This window comes from Pristis pectinata, chromosome 3 (genome assembly GCF_009764475.1).
Source record: "Pristis pectinata isolate sPriPec2 chromosome 3, sPriPec2.1.pri, whole genome shotgun sequence".
Taxonomy (NCBI): Eukaryota; Metazoa; Chordata; class Chondrichthyes; order Rhinopristiformes; family Pristidae; genus Pristis; species Pristis pectinata.
In genome coordinates this window covers 113,294,291-113,313,449 of record NC_067407.1, presented here as the reverse complement: position 1 = coordinate 113,313,449, position 19,159 = coordinate 113,294,291, and the positions used below count along the sequence as shown (strand labels likewise).

Below are 19,159 nucleotides of genomic sequence, written 5' to 3'. Positions count from 1 at the left end.
GACATACAATTTTTGCATGATAATGAACCTCGAGTCTTGAAGCACTTTATTTCTTGAATAGCTCTGAAAACCAGAAATGCAAGCACAAATTCGTGTTTCAGGAACAAAGAAACCTTTAGAAAAAGTTGGGTCTCAGCTTGTGCCTTGATTCAAGCAATTTAAGCAGTAAGCGTTGAAAATCTGTAACCATAATATTTGCTGGGAGCACTTTGCAGACTAGTTGTTATTTGTGGAGTGAACAAACAAATTTATGCTGTGGTATATATCTTCAGGATCATCTCTTTACAATTCTGTAGAGGAATCCATGCCCAAAACACACAGTATGTTCTCCGTATGTAATAACTGGCAGGTATGCTTCTTGCTTAAGGCGACTTCATCCTTATTTCATTGTATGGTGTCAATTTGAACTTGATGTTAAGGTGAAGCATTTTATCTTGGTTACCATTTGCCACAAATCCATTTTTGTGTGTGGCACAACAATTTTGCAGTTGTATAAAAAATGTGCATTTTTTGTAGACTTAATCCAAGGTGTTTTGTATTACAACATGTTGAGCTCTTTTTTTCAAGGCTCTCCATGATAGGATTTATTTCATTCCTTACTTGACCGCGTTTAGGAATGTGGGATAGCTATTTGGATGGGTAAGAGATGGAAAAGATGTGGGGGGAAAATGAGAAGATGAAATGAGAGAAAGAGGAAGGGATGGGAGGAGCTGTGAAGAAGAAGGTGGAAGCATTGAATCAATCTCCCTTCAAGGTTGATGCCTGTGAGTGGAAGTTTTTAGTACAACCATACCATTGCTAAACAAGGATATTACTTTAATATTTAACTATCACTGGGATACAAGTTTTAAAGGAGGAGACCAAGTCTGTATAAATTGTCATCATAGATGAATATCACAGAAGGAGGTGTGTATATAAGATACTAAGGCATCATTGTCCATCCCCAATTGCTCCAAAGCTAAAGAAGCAATCAAGACTTGCCCACATTGGTGGGTCTAGAGTTACATACAGGTCAGACTCGGCAGATTTATTTCCCTGAAGGACGTTAGTGAACCCAGATTTTTACAACAGTCTAGTGATTTGATGGTTATCATTACTGAGTCTAGCGTTTTCTTAAATTCCAGATGTTTTCAATTACTTGAATTTATCACGTCGTTGATTATAGAGGCTTCCTGTGGATGCTTCTTTGAACATTATTACTGACTATGCTTAAACAAAGCTAATTAATCAATGTCATTCTTGGGCTACCAAGATCATGAAAGTAGCAATGCAAATGTAGGCTCTTGATATGTTTTCATTTTCTCTTTGTGTTTCCCTTTCCTGGATCTCATATTATTTCTTGCTGGATGGATTATGCTGTGCACGGTTGGCAGTCTGTGCATTAACTCATGTAAATTAGTTCTGATCTTTATCTGCCTCCAGCATTGTCTCTCTGCACTGCTGCAGGATGTTTGAGGTTCTGCATTCAAAATATGTGTTCAGCATCCACCATCTCCACGACCAAACCCGAGAATGTAGGTCATCAGCTCAGGGGGATTTATCCATTTTTATGCTCGGGTTTTTCCTGTGAAAACAGTGGATGCTGAGAATATTCAAAGCTGAGCAACAAACAATCCACTGGAGGAACTCAGCAGGTCAAGCAGCATCTCTGGGAGAAAGCAGTTGTTGACATTTCAGCATCAGGACTAAGACCAGAGAGGGGAGATGACCAGTGTAAAGAGGAGAGTGGGAGTGGAGAGACAGGTCCCAACGGTGATTGGTGGACCCTGGGTGGGGGGTTGGGGGTAGTGAAGGATGGTGAGCAGATTGAGCCAGGTGGGGAAGGGGTGGAGTTGGGAGAAGTGACATGTGGATGATAGATGGAGACAGACATAAAATAGAGGAAGTTGGAGCAAGGTGGTTGTGGGTGGGGTGGGGGCGCAGGGAAATGGAGAAATGGCTGCTCGAGGGAGATGAGCCGAAACACAAAGTGCTGGGATCTGTTAAGTAAGGAATGTGATAAAGGGAACCATTTGGGGAGGTGTGAAAGGCAGATGGAACCAATTCCAGGTGGGGTAGGTGAAATGTGTGGATGGTAAGTAGAGTCTTTGGACAGGGTATCTCCCCTCTCCACTCTCGGTCCTGATGCAGGGTTTTGACCCGAAACGGTGACGATTCCTTTCTCTCCGCACATGCTGCTCAGCCCACTTAGTTCCTCTAGCAGATTGTTTATTGCTTCATATTCCAGCACCTGCAGTCTCTTGTGTCTCCACATTCAATATTGAGATTGATTTGTTTTTTTTAGCAGCTAGTAGAACCACCAATTCACAGCTGCAGCAACCCATGTTCAATCCTGACCTCTGGTGCTGTCTGTGTGCAGTCTAGTCTTTCCCTGTAGCTTCATGCATTTCCTCCGGGTGTCCCAGTTTCCTTCCACATCCAAAGGACACATGTTGATAGATGAATTGTCCTGTGTAAATTGCCCCTAGTGTGTAGGTGAGTGATGGAATGTTGGGGGGGAGTTGATGGGAATTGTGGGGAGAATAAAAATGGGATTACTACAAATTAGTGCTCAATGTTAGGCGTGGACTCAGTGGGCTGAAGGACTTATTTTGGTGCTGTATGATTCTAAAGGAATTGAATGATATGTGGCTGGTGCAAGGAACTGGCACTGAGGCAAAAGAGCAGCCATGATCTTACAGAGTGACGAAGGGTTAAAGGGCCTCTTACAACTTCTATCTCTTATATTCCATTATGCCTTTTGGGAAAAATAAACAGGGTTTTTCACATTCGCATTCATAAAGCCTCCTCAGTGTGGTTGTGGCCCATTTTGGAATTTCCTGCCAGGCCCCACCCCTCTCCCCCCCCACCCCACCCCCCCATCCCATTGGGAAATATATTAAGAAATCTTTATTAGTCACACGTACATCAAAACACACAGTGAAATGCATCTATTGCATCGAGCGCTCTGGGGGCAGCCCCCAGTGTCGCCATGCTTCTGGCGCCAACATAGCATGCCCACAACTTCCTAACCCATGCGTCTTTGGAATGTGGGAGGAAACCAGAGCACCCGGAGGAAACCCACGCAGACGTGGGGAGAACGCATAAACTCCTTACAGACACTGGCCGGAATTGAACCAGTATCGCTGGCACTGTAATGGCGTTATGCTGTAATAGTGTTGCACTAACCACCACACCACCGTGTTCCTGCAGATTGACCAAATCCCGGATCAAGCTTGCCATTTGTCATTTGCCCACAGACACCGCAAGGAATTGTCATTACATGAAAAATATATGGGAAAAATGGCAGACAATTTGTACACAGCAAGCTCCCATAAAGAGCAGGGTGACAGTGAGCAGAAATCTGCTTCCAGGAACATTAGTTAAGGAATGCTTGTTCCTGGGGCACCGGGGATGAATTGGGAACATGTGAGTAAGGAACAGGAGTTCGGCCATCTCGTGACTCGAGCCTGCTCTACCATTCAGCAAGATCATGGCTGATCTGATTGAAATCCTATTCACCCTGACCTGCAATAACCTTTCACTTCCTTTCTCATCATCTAATTTTGCTTTGAAGTTATTTCAAAGACTCTGCTTCCACCACCCTTTGAGGAAGAGTTCCAAATACTCTGAACCTCAGAAAAATTTTGCCTTATCTCTGTCTTGAGTGAGTGACCCCTTATTTTTAAATGGTGATGCCCAGTTCTAAGTTTTCTCGCAAGAAGAGGCATCTGCTCCACATCCACCCTGTCAAGGTCCTTCAGGCTCTTCAAAATAGTCCCTTGAGATCTTTCACAATTGCATAAAAGAGCAGATGTTTTCTTGGATTGATGCCTGATCCCAAAAGAAGCATCTCTGACAAAGCAGCTGTCCCTTGGTGCCTCACTGTATGTCAGTGTAAACCCTTGCACTACAGTCTTTGCCCTCAGATAAAGCCAGAAGGATCTACTAACGGAGCCACAACTGATGCAAGAGAATTACAAAGTTAGGAAATCTGAAACGATAAGCAGATCAGGCAGCATTTGTGGAAGGAGAAACATTTAACCAGTGACGGACACAACCTCAATATGTAATGATGCTGAGTGTTTCTTTGGCAGCTTAGTCAGGGATTTGGGAGCCCATCCAAGGTTTGTCTGTGGTTGAATAGGTTCTGCTGATGAAGAGCATGTCTTTTATTTTGAGTCTTCTTACAAAGTAGAATTGGAAAATCTCTTTCCTTAATTTTTATGTTCCAAATTGTTTTTTCAAGTCCCCTAATATTGCAAGAATTTCCTCAATCATAACTGCTGAGTTTTAATTTAATGACTTGTTTATTGTGCATAACTTTAGGCCATTACAGGGACTTGGCTGTTGCAAGGGCAGGATTGACTGCTTGAAGTTCTGGGATTTAGATGTTTCAAAAGGGATAGGGAAGGAGGTAAAAGGGGTGGGGGGGCAGTGGCATTGCTAGTCAGGGATAGTATCACAGCTGAAGAAAGGGAGGACGTCGTAGAGGGATTGTCTACTGAGTCAGTGAGGGTGGAAGTCAGAAACGGGAAGGGAGCAATCACTCTATTGGGAGTATTCTACAGACCCCCCCCCCCCCCCCCAATAGCCATCAGGACTGAGAAGCAGATAAGTAGGCATATTTTGGAAAGGTGCAAAAATAACAGGGTTGTTATCATGGGTGACTTCAACTTCCCTAATATTGATTGGCACCTCCTTACTGCAAAATGTTTAGACGGGTCAGAATTTGTTAGGTGTGTTCAGAAAGGATTCCTGACATAGTATGTGGACAGGTCAACTAGAGGAGAGGCCATTCTGGATCTAGTACTAGGCAAAGAACTGGTCAGGTGACAGACCTCTCAGTGGACGAACATTTTGGAGATAATGGCCATAACTTCCTGGCCTTTAGCATAGTCATGGACAAGGATAGGAGCAGATGATTTGGGACAGTTTTTAATCGGGGGAGGGCTAATTATGGTGGTATCAGGCAGGAACTTAGGAGTGTAAATTGGGAACACATGTCCTCAGGGAAACGTTGATTGTTTAGGGAACACTTGCATGGGGTTCTGGATAGGTTTATCCCACTGCGACAAGGAAAGGATGGTAGGGTGAAGGAATCATGGCTGACGAGAGGTGGAACATTTAGTCAAGAGGAAGAAGGAAGTATACTTAAGGTTTAGGAAGCAAAAATCAGACAGGGCTCTTGAGTGTTATAAGGTAGCCAGGAAAGAGCTTAAGAAGGGACTTAGGAGAGCTAGAAGAGGACATGAGAAGGCCTTGGCGAGTAGGATTAAGGAAAACCCCAAGACGTTCTACACATATGTAAAGAACAGGAGGATGACGAGAGTGAAGGTAGGACCGCTCAGGAATGGGAAACGTGCCCGGAGGTAGGGAAGGTCCTTAATGAATACTTTGCTTCATTTTGCACCAGGGACAGTGACTTTGACAAATGTGAGCTCAGCGTAGAACAGGCTAATGTACTGGAACATGTTGAGGTTAAGAAACGGCGTTTGAGCTTCTAAAAAAAATACATCAGGATAGATAAGTCCCCGAGGCTGGTCGGGATATACCCCAGGTTACGACAGGAAGTGAGGGAGGAGATTGCTGGGGCATTGAAGATGATCTTTGAGTCCTCCCTGGCCACAGGAGTGGTACCAGAGGACTGCAGGATGGTAAATGTTGTTCCGTTGTTCAGATAAGATAATGGGGATAATCCTGGGAACTATAGACCAGTGAGTCTTATGTCAATGGTGGGCAAACTATTGGAAAGGATTCGTAGGGACTGGATTTATGAGATTCAGAGAAGCACAGTCTTATTAGGGATAGTCAACATGGCTTTGTGAGGGGCAGGTCGTGTCTCACGAGCCTAATTAAATTTTTTGAGGAAGTGACTAAAGAAATTGATGGCAGAGCGGTGGATATGGTGTATGTGGATTTTAGTAAGGTACTTGCGAAGGTTCCCCATGGTAGGCTCATCCAGAAAGTCATGAGGCATGGGATCCATTGGAGACTTGGCTTCGTGGATTCGGAATTGGCTTGCCCACGGAAGGCAGAGGGTGGTAGTAGATGGAGAGTATTCTGCCTGGAGGTCGGTGACTAGCGGTGTTCTGCAGGGATCTGTTCTGGGACCCCTGCTCTTCGTGATTTTTATAAATGACTTGGATGAGGAAGTGGAGGGGTGGATTAGTAAATTTGCAGATAACACGAAGATTGGAGGTGTTGTGGAGAGTGTAGAAGGTTGTCGTAGGTTACAATGGGATATAGACAGGATGCAGAGTTGGGCAAAGAAGTGGCATATGGCGTTCAATCTGGAAAAGTGTAAAGTGATACACTTTGGAAGATCGAACTTGAAGGTGGAGTACAAGGTTAATGGCAGGATTCTGAGCAGTGTGGAGGAATAGAGGGATCTTGGGGTTTAAGTCCATAGATCCCTCAAAGTTGCCATGGAAATTGATAGGATGGTTAAGAAGGAATATGGTGTGCTGGTCTTCATTAGTTGAGGGATTGAGTTCAAGAGCCACGAGGTAATGTTGCAGCTTATAAAACTCTGGTTGGATATCACAAAGTATTCTGTTCAGTTCTGGTCACCCCATCGGAAGAATGCAGAAGCTTTAGAGAGGGTGCAGAGGAGAGTTACCAGGATGCTTCCTAGATTAGAGAACACGTCTCATGTGGAAAGGTTGAGCAAGCTGGGGCTTTTCTCTTTGGAGTGACGGAGGATGAAAGGCGACTTGATAGAGGTGTATGAGGTTATGAGAAGCATAGATAGAATGGACAGCCAGCACCTTTTCCCCAGGGAGGCGATGGCTACCGTTTAAGGTGAGATGAGGAAAGTCTAGGGGAGATGTCAGAGGTAGGTTTTTTACTCAGAGAGTGGTGGGTGCCTGGAACCCATTACCAGTAGTGGAGGATGATACAATAGGAGCATTTAAGATATTCTTGAATAGACACGTGGATGTAAGAAAAATGGAGGGTTATGGGCTGTGTGGGAGGGAAGGGTGAGATTGATTGTGGAGTAGGTTTATACAGGTTGGCACAACATCGTGGGTCAAAGGGCTGTACTATTCTTTGTTCTATAACTTGCAAATAAAGCTTGTTGTTATCAGTTTGTTTCCCCTCGGTGAAACTAGAAACTTAAATTTAAGAAATGAGTTCCTTTCTTTGTCATTTTCTGTATGTATGTAAATGCACACATTTAGTAAAATTGGGAGAGATTTGTACTGTCACCTTGTCTGTTGCAGATCTTGAACTCGGGGGTCTGTCACGTGATTTGGATAAATTGTACAATGATATGAGTCTAGATATAGCTCTTACATATTAAAGGGTTAATTTATGCTGAAGCAGCAAGAGAAGTTTGCAGTGCCCTGGATATGACAGTAACCCGAACTGTTCACAAGACGGAAATGAACATGTATAATGCCTGGTCTCCCAAGTGCTTGTTTGAATGTGTATTAGTCGAACGTTTGTCACCTGGGGAGGACCCGTATATATTTTAATTTGGGAAGATGATCCACAAATATATGCATGTGAATTGCAAGGAATTGTATCCAAAACTAAGTGTAGTGAGGTATAAAGTTAATTTTAATCACACTTTCTTTTCTTGTTATTGCTCGTGAGCTAATTATTTAAATGTTCAGTGTTTTGAGAAAATGCACTTGATATTAAAATGATCTGTATGTTATTTGTAGTTTTTGCCCCTTCATTGACTGCTGGGATAGCCTTTGTCCATTTTGTGATCTGGGATTTATGTGTCTCTGGCTCAATAGCCTACCAATTTAAATAATCTCCTTTAATTTTATTGCAGGCAATGTTAGCTCTTCAATGTGAACTAAATGCCAAGCAACATCCTCGCGTTACTAGAGGGCATCCATCTATTTTTCATAATTTTTGCTGGCAGAGTGAGCATGAAAGGCACTCCAGTTAGTAAGTAATTTGCTTGATACCATTGAACAATGTATTCTACAAGATTTCTAATTAAAATAATGTGCTGCCTCACCTTCTATGAAAAAGCCTCTCTGATCAAGGAGAAAAGGATCCTGTATGATGCAGTTTTCTGTTTGACTCTGTTTTCAATTGAACAAATAGGATACTCATCAGTTATACAAACATACCAAGAGTTCTTCAATACATTGAAGAAGTTGGTACATATTTGTACACATATCGAACAATTTATACCTTTTTCAGAATGTTCCAAAGTGCTTCATAGCCAATGAAGTACATGTTGAAGTGCCATCACAACTGTATTATAGAAAATGCAGTAGCCATTTGCACGCAATAATCTGTCAGAAACAGCAACTCTGACCTGATGAGTTTTAGAAGAGTTGATTATGGGATTAATGTTCTCCAGGACATTGAACAAACTTCCCTTGTTCTTCGGATTAGCATCATAGGATCATCTGATCCACCCGAGAGACAGTCAGGGCTGCTATTTAACATCTCATCCAGAAGGTACCTCATCCAAAGGCATGCTGTTGCCTCAATACCTCGTTTGATGATCAGTCTAGATTCTAATGCCCAAGTCTCTGGAGTGCTGCATGAACCTGGAACCTTTTGATTCGGAACTATAAGTGCAGCCAACTAAGTTACAGCTGTTGTCAGTGAAAATATTGAATGCTGCATTGTGGCCATTAATTTTTTCAGGGGAGTTTGGTACATGAATTACCCTGAAGCAGGAGGTATCAGCAAATAATGAAAACAGTTTTACTAGCTGCAACACAGCAGATTTCAAACCCTCCTTAAGTCTGTTTTGTCGTCTGCACTAACATGAATATCTTTGCTGAATTTGAACTTGCAGGAGAAAATGTTTGATATTGGTTGTTGCCTGGGAAAAGGACTTAATCTAGAATATGTTAAAGTGATGTCACAACAAAATGCTGTGTCTTCCATGATTTGACGTTATGTCTCTCAGTTACAGCACCATGCTTCAGTAACAGGCAGCTAATAACTGTGGCTTCGTTTGAGCTCAACAGAAGAATAATGAAATTAGTCATTCATTGCTCTTAAACAAAGTTTCTTTGGGTTTTTGCACTGGAAGGTGTGGTGGGACTGGTATGAACAGGACAAACAACTGTGTATCTTCTTAACCAATCAGAGTGAAGTATCCTTATTGCAGACTTGCAGAGTGTAAGCCAGAATTCTTTTGAATAGTTAATTCAATAAAAAATTATGTACGAAATGCTAAATAAACTGCGGAAAATAAAGATGTGATTAAGAGTAATTATTTTTAGGACAGATTGTAATCTCCCCGCCCCAAGCTCTGCACTTCTTTCTTGCAATCAGCCCCCCTTAGCCTCATCGAAGACCAGAGATCTGCCTGTTTCCTCCACTTGCTGAGGGCAATAAACATGCAAGGCTGCTCTTACATGCATTACTTACGGCCTCATTTGCAATTGAATGTTGCTACAGAAGAGTATCAGCTGATGTTTGTTGACCCAGTGTGTACTACACACTTAATGCACCTTTCCCAGTGCCAAGGCAGTTCTAGACCCTGATATCTCAGTCAGGTATCAGCTGCTGCATGAGCAAGGCAATTTAACCACAACTTCCTTTGTGTTTAGTTGTGTGTGTGCATGTATCAAATGCCGTACATTGGACTCCATGATTATGGTGAGTGCTGATGGCCTCTCCATCATTTCTGCCACACAATCAGCCCAATCTTCCTCTGGGCAGCAGGAAAAATTACTTCAAATGTATGGTTAATTGAATAAGCATTCAAGTGCTTCAGAAATTAATGATGCTATCAAAAACGTTCAATTCTCTGCCTCTAATAACACAAACTATTGGCATGTCAGATTTTTTTAAATTAATGTGTTGCCAGGGAATGTGGTTGAATTGGTAAGGCACCAGCCTTCATCTCTAAGACCCAGGTTTAAATTTAGCTCAGATTGAAGAGATGCAAGTGTTCTCCCCTCCGTCCTCTCCCACACCCCTGCCCCCCAATGCTCCCATCAGCCTTGAGCACATTGCAGAGGCCCTCCCTATATGAAGTGAACTTTTTTGGACATTTTTTGGATCAACAGCAAAAAAAACTGACATGAATTACGGTGTTGCTCATTATTGTGTGGCAAGTTTTGGAAATATTTCTCACTGCTACATAATAACTTATCTTACAAACCTACAGCAAATACATTTTATACTGATGGATTAAAGGAAGCTTTACCTTGTGTCTTGTCTATATGTAAAATAAGTTTACCTTCCAGCCCAAATGGCCTTCACCTTAATGAGTACCAAAATATTTCTGAATCAGAATCAGATTTATTGTCACTGACATATGATGTGAAATTTGTTGTTTTGTGGCAGCAGTACAGTACAAAGACATAAAACTGTATAAATTACAAAAATAAATGATTAGTGCAAAAAAAAGGGAATACTGTAATGAGGTAGTGTTCATGGATCATTTAGAAATCTGATAGTGGAAGGGAAGAAACTGTTGAGTATTTAACAAAAAAGTGTCATTTTGCCACTGACTTCTTTTTACTTCCTTTGCAGGTATGTTGAAGTTTTGCTTTCAATGGATGACTTTGCGATGTGCCACAGACAATTTAATCAAGATGTGATGCATCAATCCAGGTTCTACTTGACTTGATGACGAGACTCAGAATTGCAGACGTGAAATGAGAGGAATATTGTATTAACAGTTTGAAATCCATGTATCTTTTTTAAATATATATATATATATATTTCTCAGGGAACTTGAGGATTCCAAGCCTTTATTTTTTTTGTCTTGTTTTCATTATCTTGCAAGAAATTTGGCAATCCATTTGTGGTTTAACCATTGAATTGCCTTAAGAACAAATGATGGGAGACCAACCCCCCTTTAAGTCGAATCACACAGTGAACAGTACAGAAAATAGGTACTATTCGCAACAGCCACAATCCAGCCCGCTGAGTGGAAATATGAATCATAGCTATGGATCTACAGGCATGGACACATCTCAGTCTTCTCCAGCTTCACCTCATTTTCCTTCAGATTCAAGGGAAGCTGCAGTCGCAGGGACCATGCCAGCAGTTACCAAGAGCCTTATGATAGAACCACGAAGGCCAAGTAATTGGCCTCATTCCAGTGCTGGCAATCACATTCAAATGCAGAATGACCTTAGTAATCCTTCCATGATGTGGACCTCTTCTGCTCAGGCCGATGCTCCTGATGGATACTCCTACTCATTTTCTTCTCCGGCAAATGACACGTCATCGCAGAAATTGACTAGTGACGTATTGCACAAGTTGGACTCCTTCACCCAGGTTTTTACAAATCGTAACCTCAGGATGCAACAGGCTAACAGCGTTGCCTCAAGCCTGCCGAGCCAGGCTGCGACAACCGAGAGTGTTCGGGACAGCGCTCTCCGGCAACTTTTGTCACAGAAAACTCCAGCTGAGCAACAGGCTGCTATCCATTCAATGCAGAGATTTCAGCATGCTCCAACGCAGCAAATGCATCACGGCTTTCCGATTGCACAGTCGAAGCAACATTTGCAAGCAATCCATCAGCAGCAGCAGCAACAGATGTACTTTGAGTTCCAGCAATTGGCCCAAATGCAGTCGCAACCACAGCCAATGCTACAGCACACACAGTCGCATGTCCAGCAGCTGCAGGCTCAGCAGGTGCTGCCTCAACCAATTCAGCAGCTGCCGCAGCAACAATATTTCGTTCATCAGCAGCAGTCCCAGCAGCATGTGTCAGTGCCGGACATGCAGCAGCAGCAGCAGCGTCACATGCACTCGATGCAGTTCTATCAGCCGCAGCAGATCTTGTGCCAGTTACAGCAACCGGTGCAGCAGCAGATGCAACCTCCGCCACCTTATCATAGAGACCAAAACCACAAGTCCATTCAGCAGCCACAGTACTCCCAAGAACAATCCCACCCTTCTCAACACATTCAGATGGCTGCACCCTCTCAATATTTCTATCAAGATCAGCCACACTATCGGCACATGTACCAGCAAAATCAGTTGCATCAGCAACCAGAAGAAACTATGCAACAGAAACAACTCCACGTTGATAGTCGGATTCAGACGTCTCTTGGCCTCCATACAAGCACCTCTTCCTCAGTGGTCACAGACGAGGCGACACGGAAAGAACTAAGTAAGATGAGCCATCCTGGGGCTCCTATGGTACCCCAAAGACATCTTATAGCACCACCTAATATTCCTCACGCACCTGTCAAGGTATCTCAACAGCAATCTCATAATCATACGTGGTCTCAGGTAAAATTCCAGATAGCTTTGAATTTAAATTTTGAACTAAAAGTTTGAAAAAAAAATATTTATTATCTTTCAGTTGTCCTGCAAATGTGTAGCAATTTGTTCTTTAGCAGTCTGTTCATTGAAAGGATAATTATAATTTTAAATGTTCTGTATAATTTAAAACAAAAAAAAATTATTTTAATCTGTTGGCAAACTTCACTTATGGACTACAAAGGAATATATATAAAATACAAGATTATACCTTCTCATCTATCTGCAAATACTGAAATAGCATCATGTTAAATTTTAAGAGGTTCCCAAGCACTTGGTAAGGCAGTAATGATTATGGATTTAAGAAAGCAGGCAGCAGTAAAGAATAACTATTTGAGCTCATGCCTTACACAACTTGTGTACAAACATCCAAATCACAGACTCTGTTCAATTTTGTCTTCTGATGAAAGATTGAAAATGATTTCCTTCCCCCATTCCCTTTTTACTTTAATTACCAGACGTGGGAAGTAAATTGACTTGCATTACAGAATATTCTTCTAATCCTTATCTTTATTGCTTAGCCTTCACTTGTTTCCTTTCCATGGCAGTTTAAGCTTCCAGCACTATAACTTGGCAGTATATTGGCCTATCTCTATATTTGTTTTTCATTTCAATTCTCAGTTTTAGTTCAAACTGAATGTCTTATTATCATAGTTAAAACATCTCATACTATCAACTGCTTTAAAAGCAGGGAGAAAATGAAGCAAATCTGGGTTTCTTAATCACACTGTCTGTTGCACAGATAGTCCAAACTAATCTGCTTTGAAGCTGCAGTATCAATTACTCTTGTATTTTGAAAACCCGGATTGTGTTCCAGTATTCCAGGTGGAAATTCATTCATCTCTGAGCTGTGTTCATGAATTGACTCATACTTGCTTGACTTATCAATATGCTTTCTGATTTTCTAGCTCAAATTACATCACATTTCCAAATAGTCACATAATTGTTCTTTTGCACGTTTGGAATCTAACTGCATGTTTTTGACTCAAGCTGTTCATCCAAATTTTTTGAATAATTTCAGTCTTATCGCCACGTAGTTTCCTGTCATTGTAAAACAAACTTGGCATCTCTATTGCATTAGCTGCTTTCCCCCACATGACTTGCAATATTTTTCAAGTTCATTCTTCTCGTGTACAAATTTGACTAATATTTCATTAAAGCCAGATTGCACATTTTATCCAGTGCCTCTCAGAGATGCCTGTGTCATCAGGGGACCATTCAGTATAGGGGACCAAAGACACAGTGTTATAACTGAAACATGAACCTTATTTACAAAGATTTTGTATAACCTTATCTAGCCTAGTATTCCATGCCCCTAATTATGAAGCAAGGATCGATCGTGCTTTTCAACAGCTTTATTAATTTATCCTGGTCTCTTCACAGTTTTAATCATTCAACCAGATATTTGACATCTTTGGTGTTTTCAGTGCTGAATGCAAATCTGCTAGATCCTCTTAGCGTCTGCAGCATGGCTTTTGGAAACAGAAAGCTGCATTGAGCAGCTTGAAGATGTTGGTCTGTGAAGATGCACAGACATCCTGCAGTTTTTCAGTATTTACCCTATACAGCTTGTTGTCGGGCAGTAAAGATGTGTTTAACTACAATGCACTGTCTCCTTCCTCCCAGAATACATTACTTCACAATTCTGTGCATTCTCTTCAGCTGCCATCTTCTCTGGCTTCCTGTTACTATTCCTTTCATGGTTTATGACTTCTCTGAAATTTGTGTCATCTACAAACTGAAACCATGTTCCCTTCATCCAAGTCTAGGCTATTAGTTTGTATCAAAAAGGACATTGTTCTTGATACTGAGCTAGGGGACATTGTATATTTTCTTCTAACCTCGGGGGCGGGAGGGGGAGGGGAGGGGGGGAGGCGGAAAAAGCAGCAGATTACATCTAACCTCTGTTTTCAGTTTTGCGCACAAATGTGCCATTCCCTCTTTAATTTTCTAAACAAGTTTATTCTCATCACCCTTTTAACTAGGAACTAAACGAACTGTCATTGTCAACTTTATTTTATTTCATTTGAGAACAGTTAAATTGTTTTAAAATATCCTTTTTTGCTGTATTGCATTCAAAATAACAGTTAAGTTGCTCCAAAGTCATGATTTCCAAAACGTTCCTTGGCTCCAATGTTGGGCTAGAGGCTATGTAGCTTCTCTCTCCCTCTGTTCGTACAGATATTCATTACACACTGCATTGAGGTAGTACAAGGTAAGACAGTAATAGAATACAGAATAAAATATAACAACAACAGAGAAAGTGCAGTGCAGGTAGACAATAAGGTACAAAGTCATAACAAGGCAGATTGTGAGGTCAACAGTCTATCTTATCGTACTAGGATACCATTCAATGGTCTTATGATGTTGGGTAGAAGCTGTCCTTGAGCCTGGTGGTACGTGCTTTCAGACTTTTGTATCTTCTGCCCGATGGGAGAGGGGAGAAGAGAGAATGCCCAGGGTGGGTGGGATCTTTGATTATGCTGGCTGTTTTACCATGGCAGCGAAAAGTTTAGACAAAGTCCATGGTGGGAAGGTTGCTTTCAGTGATGTGCACACAGCTCAGCATAACTCTGCAATTTCTTGGCGGTCACGGTTAGAGCAGCTGCCATACCAAGACCAAGCCGTGATGCATCCAGATAGGATGCTTTTTGCATCCATCTACTCTTCTTACTCAATTTCTGTATCCAATGAAGAATGAAGGATTATGCATGGAACTTCACTATTTCCACTTGTACTTCCTTTTCTCAGCCAAACCAGGCAACTTCCATTTGGAGCACAGGTTAACCTTTTTACAGTCTACAGTCCTCAAGCTAGGAATATCCTTACCTGGGTTCATTCAACTGTAAAATTTCCAGGACCTCAACACAGACCACGACGGAGGTGTCTCCTTTATTAGTGTGCCTGCCACCAAATTCCAAATCTGCTTCTCCACAGCAAGTGTTCTGTGGTTTTAAAAAAAACAAAACTGCTGGTGGAACTCTGAGTCAGGCAGCACTTTGCTCCAGATTCCAGTATCTGCAGTCTCTTGCGTCTCCAAGTGTTCTTTGGTTGCAGTTTGTATCATCTAATGGATGCACTATACTTGTTCTGTACCACCTCAAAGGAAAATTACAGCAATGGTCTGGAACTAGTGATATCTGAGTCGTACATCATCTCACGATGTTCTTTTGTTCATCGCAAATGTGGTCTTTGCATTGTTAGCCGCATCCTGAGAACAAAATAAAAGAAAACATGGATACTTTACACCCAAAGCCTTTGTTTATCGCATCACAAACTCTCGGTGTTTTTGAAATAGTTCTGTTTTAATTCCTTGAGAATTCTTAACTTCACCTCTACTTCTTGTGCCCTTCAGCAAATGGAAAGCAATGCACCATCTTCTGTTGACCAACCACCATGGTCTGTACAGCCACATTTCCAGGGCCTTGAGTGTATGGTTCTACTTGTTTTTTTTTAAATCGTCTTACTTCAACTCATATTTCTTTGGCCTTTGGTATAATCACTTCTAATAGCCCATTTAATAGCAACAAATGGTAGTGTGGGGTTTCCTCATTGGATCTGTTTTCTTTTGTACCAGTTTGGAAACCACTTTGTACAAAAAATTCACTGTTAACTCCTTGTCAATCAAGATTGGAACCTTTTTACCTAATTAATTGGTATATCCTTTACATTTCTTCCTGTTTTACAGAATTACTCGAATTATGAAGTTTGATTTGTATTATTCCTTTTATTACTAAGCAGTTCTTATGAAGTTATCACTTGTTTACTTTTCCCTGTCAAAAAAGCATTGGAAACTTAGACTTTTATAAAGTATAATTATTACCATACTATGGTGTTGACGATGGAAGTAAAAGCATTTTGATGTAATGTTAAACAAAAGAGTTGTGTAGAATATGTGCAGAATTAAATTTGCTGCACAGGGGTTCTTCAAAGGATTTGTTCTTGACTACTGAGCAGATCATGTTAGTTGGTGTATTCTAGCCTGTGATGACTGGATGAATTGTATTTGGGTATTGTTATTTCATTATCCAATATACAGTGACTTTGCACTTCCCACAGTAGACCTGTTAACACTCATGCCTTATCTAGCCAACTTGCCAGGGCTCCTACTTTTGTTGAAGAAGGGATCATAACCAGAGGAGAGCCAGATGAGCATATGGATTTATGAAAGAGAAATCATGTTTGATGTATCTGTTGGCACTTTTTGAGGTAGTAACGTGCAGAGTAGATAAGGCTGAACCAGTTGATGTTATGTATTTGGACTTCCAGAAGGCCTTCAACCACACCACCTTCCTTACAGTGGGAGTGGGGGAGAGAAAGACAGACAGACAGACCTCAGAATAAATTGTGATATGAAGAATAATATCAACTACCTGCAGAAGTTCAACATAAAGGAGAGCTATTTTTCTCCTTTTTTTGTAAAATAAATGCATTTAACTTTGCTAAATTATTTATCATGAGGATATTTTATTGTTTAGGAAATGATATGCTGAAAAAATATACTGGAAAGATGTGCTATTCATTTTACAGATTTCTCTGACCGACATGAAGCAAGGAGACTTGACCATTGAACACAGGTACTGTCATTTTATTCCATTATGTAGCAATCTAGGAAGCCATTTTACTGGCACAATATTCAATGCCTCATACAAAGTCCTTCCAATTTAACAACATCAGCAATGCCTAAATAAAAAAAAAGCAGTAAAAAAAAATAATTCTGCACATTCTTGGATAAAGTTGAAGAAAGTGGAGAAATTGTTGTGTTTCATAAAACGAAGGCAACCTCATTTATTTCTATTCTTCTGAACTAGAGCACATCCCAGCACCACCTTATTCCAGACATATCTTGCATTGTTCAATAGCCTCTTGCAGCATCAGTGACCTTAGTCTTAATTTTTAGTTCTCATTTTTTGATTATATTGAAGTGCAGTTAATTATAAAGCTATTAGGAAATTGTAAGAATTTGACAGGTGCTGTGGAGGTAGACGAACTGCATTTGGGACCCTTGTTGTAGTTTGTTCTTTCCACATTTTTTAAACCAGGTGTAGTTTTAATGCACAGAAGTAGATTAATATTCTAAATTATGCTGCAGAGAGTGCACTTTCAACAGAGTGCAGAAGTTGGGAATTTGACCAGTGTGGGAACTTCTCACAGAGGGAGAAAGCTTTGTGACTTAAATATTTGGGATGTCAGTTCATGTCACTTTCAGATTGGAAGCATTTACATTTTTGTTTCATACTTGGTGTCAGCTGGCTGCTTTATTTCAAAGATTGAAAAGTAAATAATATACACTATTTAATATTCAACGGAAAAAGTAATCTATTAAAAACAAACTCGATACCAAGTTGATAGAAGCCTGACTTAATTAAGCGTATAAATCAGAATTTGATGGGGCTGGCAAGGCAGTTGATATGTTAACCCAAACTCTATCAACCCTTTGTAACTGCTGTCTGTTTTGCTCATCACAGCATTTAATTAGTGGCTGTGTCTTCAGCTCACACTGCCCTCAGCTCAGAGGAAAGGAAATTTCTTTGTCTCTATCTCTCTTTCCTCTTCAAAATGTTTCTTAAAGCTTCTGCTCTTTGACCGCCTGAATTTGATCGCCTGAATGAAAATAAAAGAAACTGCAGATGCTGAAAATCTGAAATAAAAACAGAAAATGCTGGAAACATTCAGCAAGTCAGGGGCAGCAACTGTGAAAAGAGAAAAAGCTGACATTTCAGATCATTGTCAGAACTGGGAAAGAGAGAAAACTTTTTCTTTCCCATTTGGACTTCCGTCCTGATATCTCCTTGTGTACGTTGTCAATAAGTTTTTTGTTCAGTGATGTTCCTGTGAAAGCAGGTTCTAGTACATTAAAGGATGCTATGTAAATGATTTTTGTTATCGTAGGTTTCCAATACAATAGAAGCAGCCCCTATTAAAAATGAGTTATGATTCCACTAAGAAATTAGACATTTTTATTGTGCATGTGATTAATCGTAAGCATGCTTCTTCAGTATTATAATCTGTTCAATTTTAGCAATGCTCTGTGACAATTTAATATATGAATTTAACTCTTTAGAAGTGGCCAGGTAATGTTGTTCATAGATGCTGCTTTATATCTTTGAACAGTGGCCAAAGCAGAGTTCCTTTCCAAGAAAGGATAGATGTTAAAAGCAGGCTGATATGTACGATATGCCACAAGGAATTCAAGAGCCTACCTGCCTTGAATGGCCATATGAGGTCTCATGGTGGTCAAAGGACATCTCCTAAACAGGTCAGTAAGCATACTGCTATTTCGTGTATAAGGAAAGTATATCCAAATACTTTGATTGTTTATATGTGCAAATCATTGCTTCCTGTTTGCTCTGCTAATGTATAAATTAGGACTAAGTATCACTGTGTAGAACCAGCTGTAAAATGAGCAGATTATAATAAATTCAAATGCTAGTCTATTTTAAACTTTTTCTCTTGGATCTGTTTAGATTGAAGTTAGTAACATTGATTTGTATACTGCGATCCGAGAATCAAATGAATTATTGCCGAATCTGATCCTGTTCTCAGCAGATGTCAATGCACAAGTGCAAAAGTCACTGGAAAGTAGACAAGACTACTAAATCTAACCAAATTACAATAGTTAGGCAATGTGCCCCACTTATTGCATGATAAGGCTTGCTCAGTCAGACTTGATCAAAGACTAAACCTGATATATTCTCAATCATGTTCATTTCTAAGCATTGGCTCATAAATTTCTAATGCCTTGGAGGTACAGCTACAGGTCTCTTGTGAGTCTGGGAAATTCTGTCTGCACAGAACTTTCTGACGGTACACTGAGCTTGGACTTGAAAGCTGCATTACCTCTGACTGTGGGAATTATTACCAAAGGGACTGAAGTTAGTCATAAAGAGATCGTAAAAGAAGGGAGTGGATTTGCTAAAGAGGCACCAAATGAAAACTCAACCAGGAAATAAGTTTACTC

General features: G+C 40.7%; 1 protein-coding gene across 11 annotated transcripts in view; it reads left to right on the top strand.

Annotated features, from left to right (window-relative positions):
- The window catches only part of LOC127568539 (transcriptional-regulating factor 1-like), a 202,234-nt gene that overhangs the window by 119,397 nt on the left and 63,678 nt on the right, over positions 1-19,159 (top strand). For 10 of the 11 annotated variants that reach the window (XM_052012408.1, XM_052012409.1, XM_052012411.1 and 7 more), the window contains 4 exons: positions 7,769-7,887; positions 10,453-12,168; positions 16,729-16,775; positions 18,313-18,457. In XM_052012408.1, coding sequence (XP_051868368.1) covers positions 10,759-12,168; positions 16,729-16,775; positions 18,313-18,457 — 1,602 coding nt within the window. In that variant the 5' untranslated portion in view covers positions 7,769-7,887; positions 10,453-10,758. The remainder of the gene's footprint in view (positions 1-7,768; positions 7,888-10,452; positions 12,169-16,728; positions 16,776-18,312; positions 18,458-19,159) is intronic. The other variant, XM_052012414.1, reaches the window with a different exon arrangement.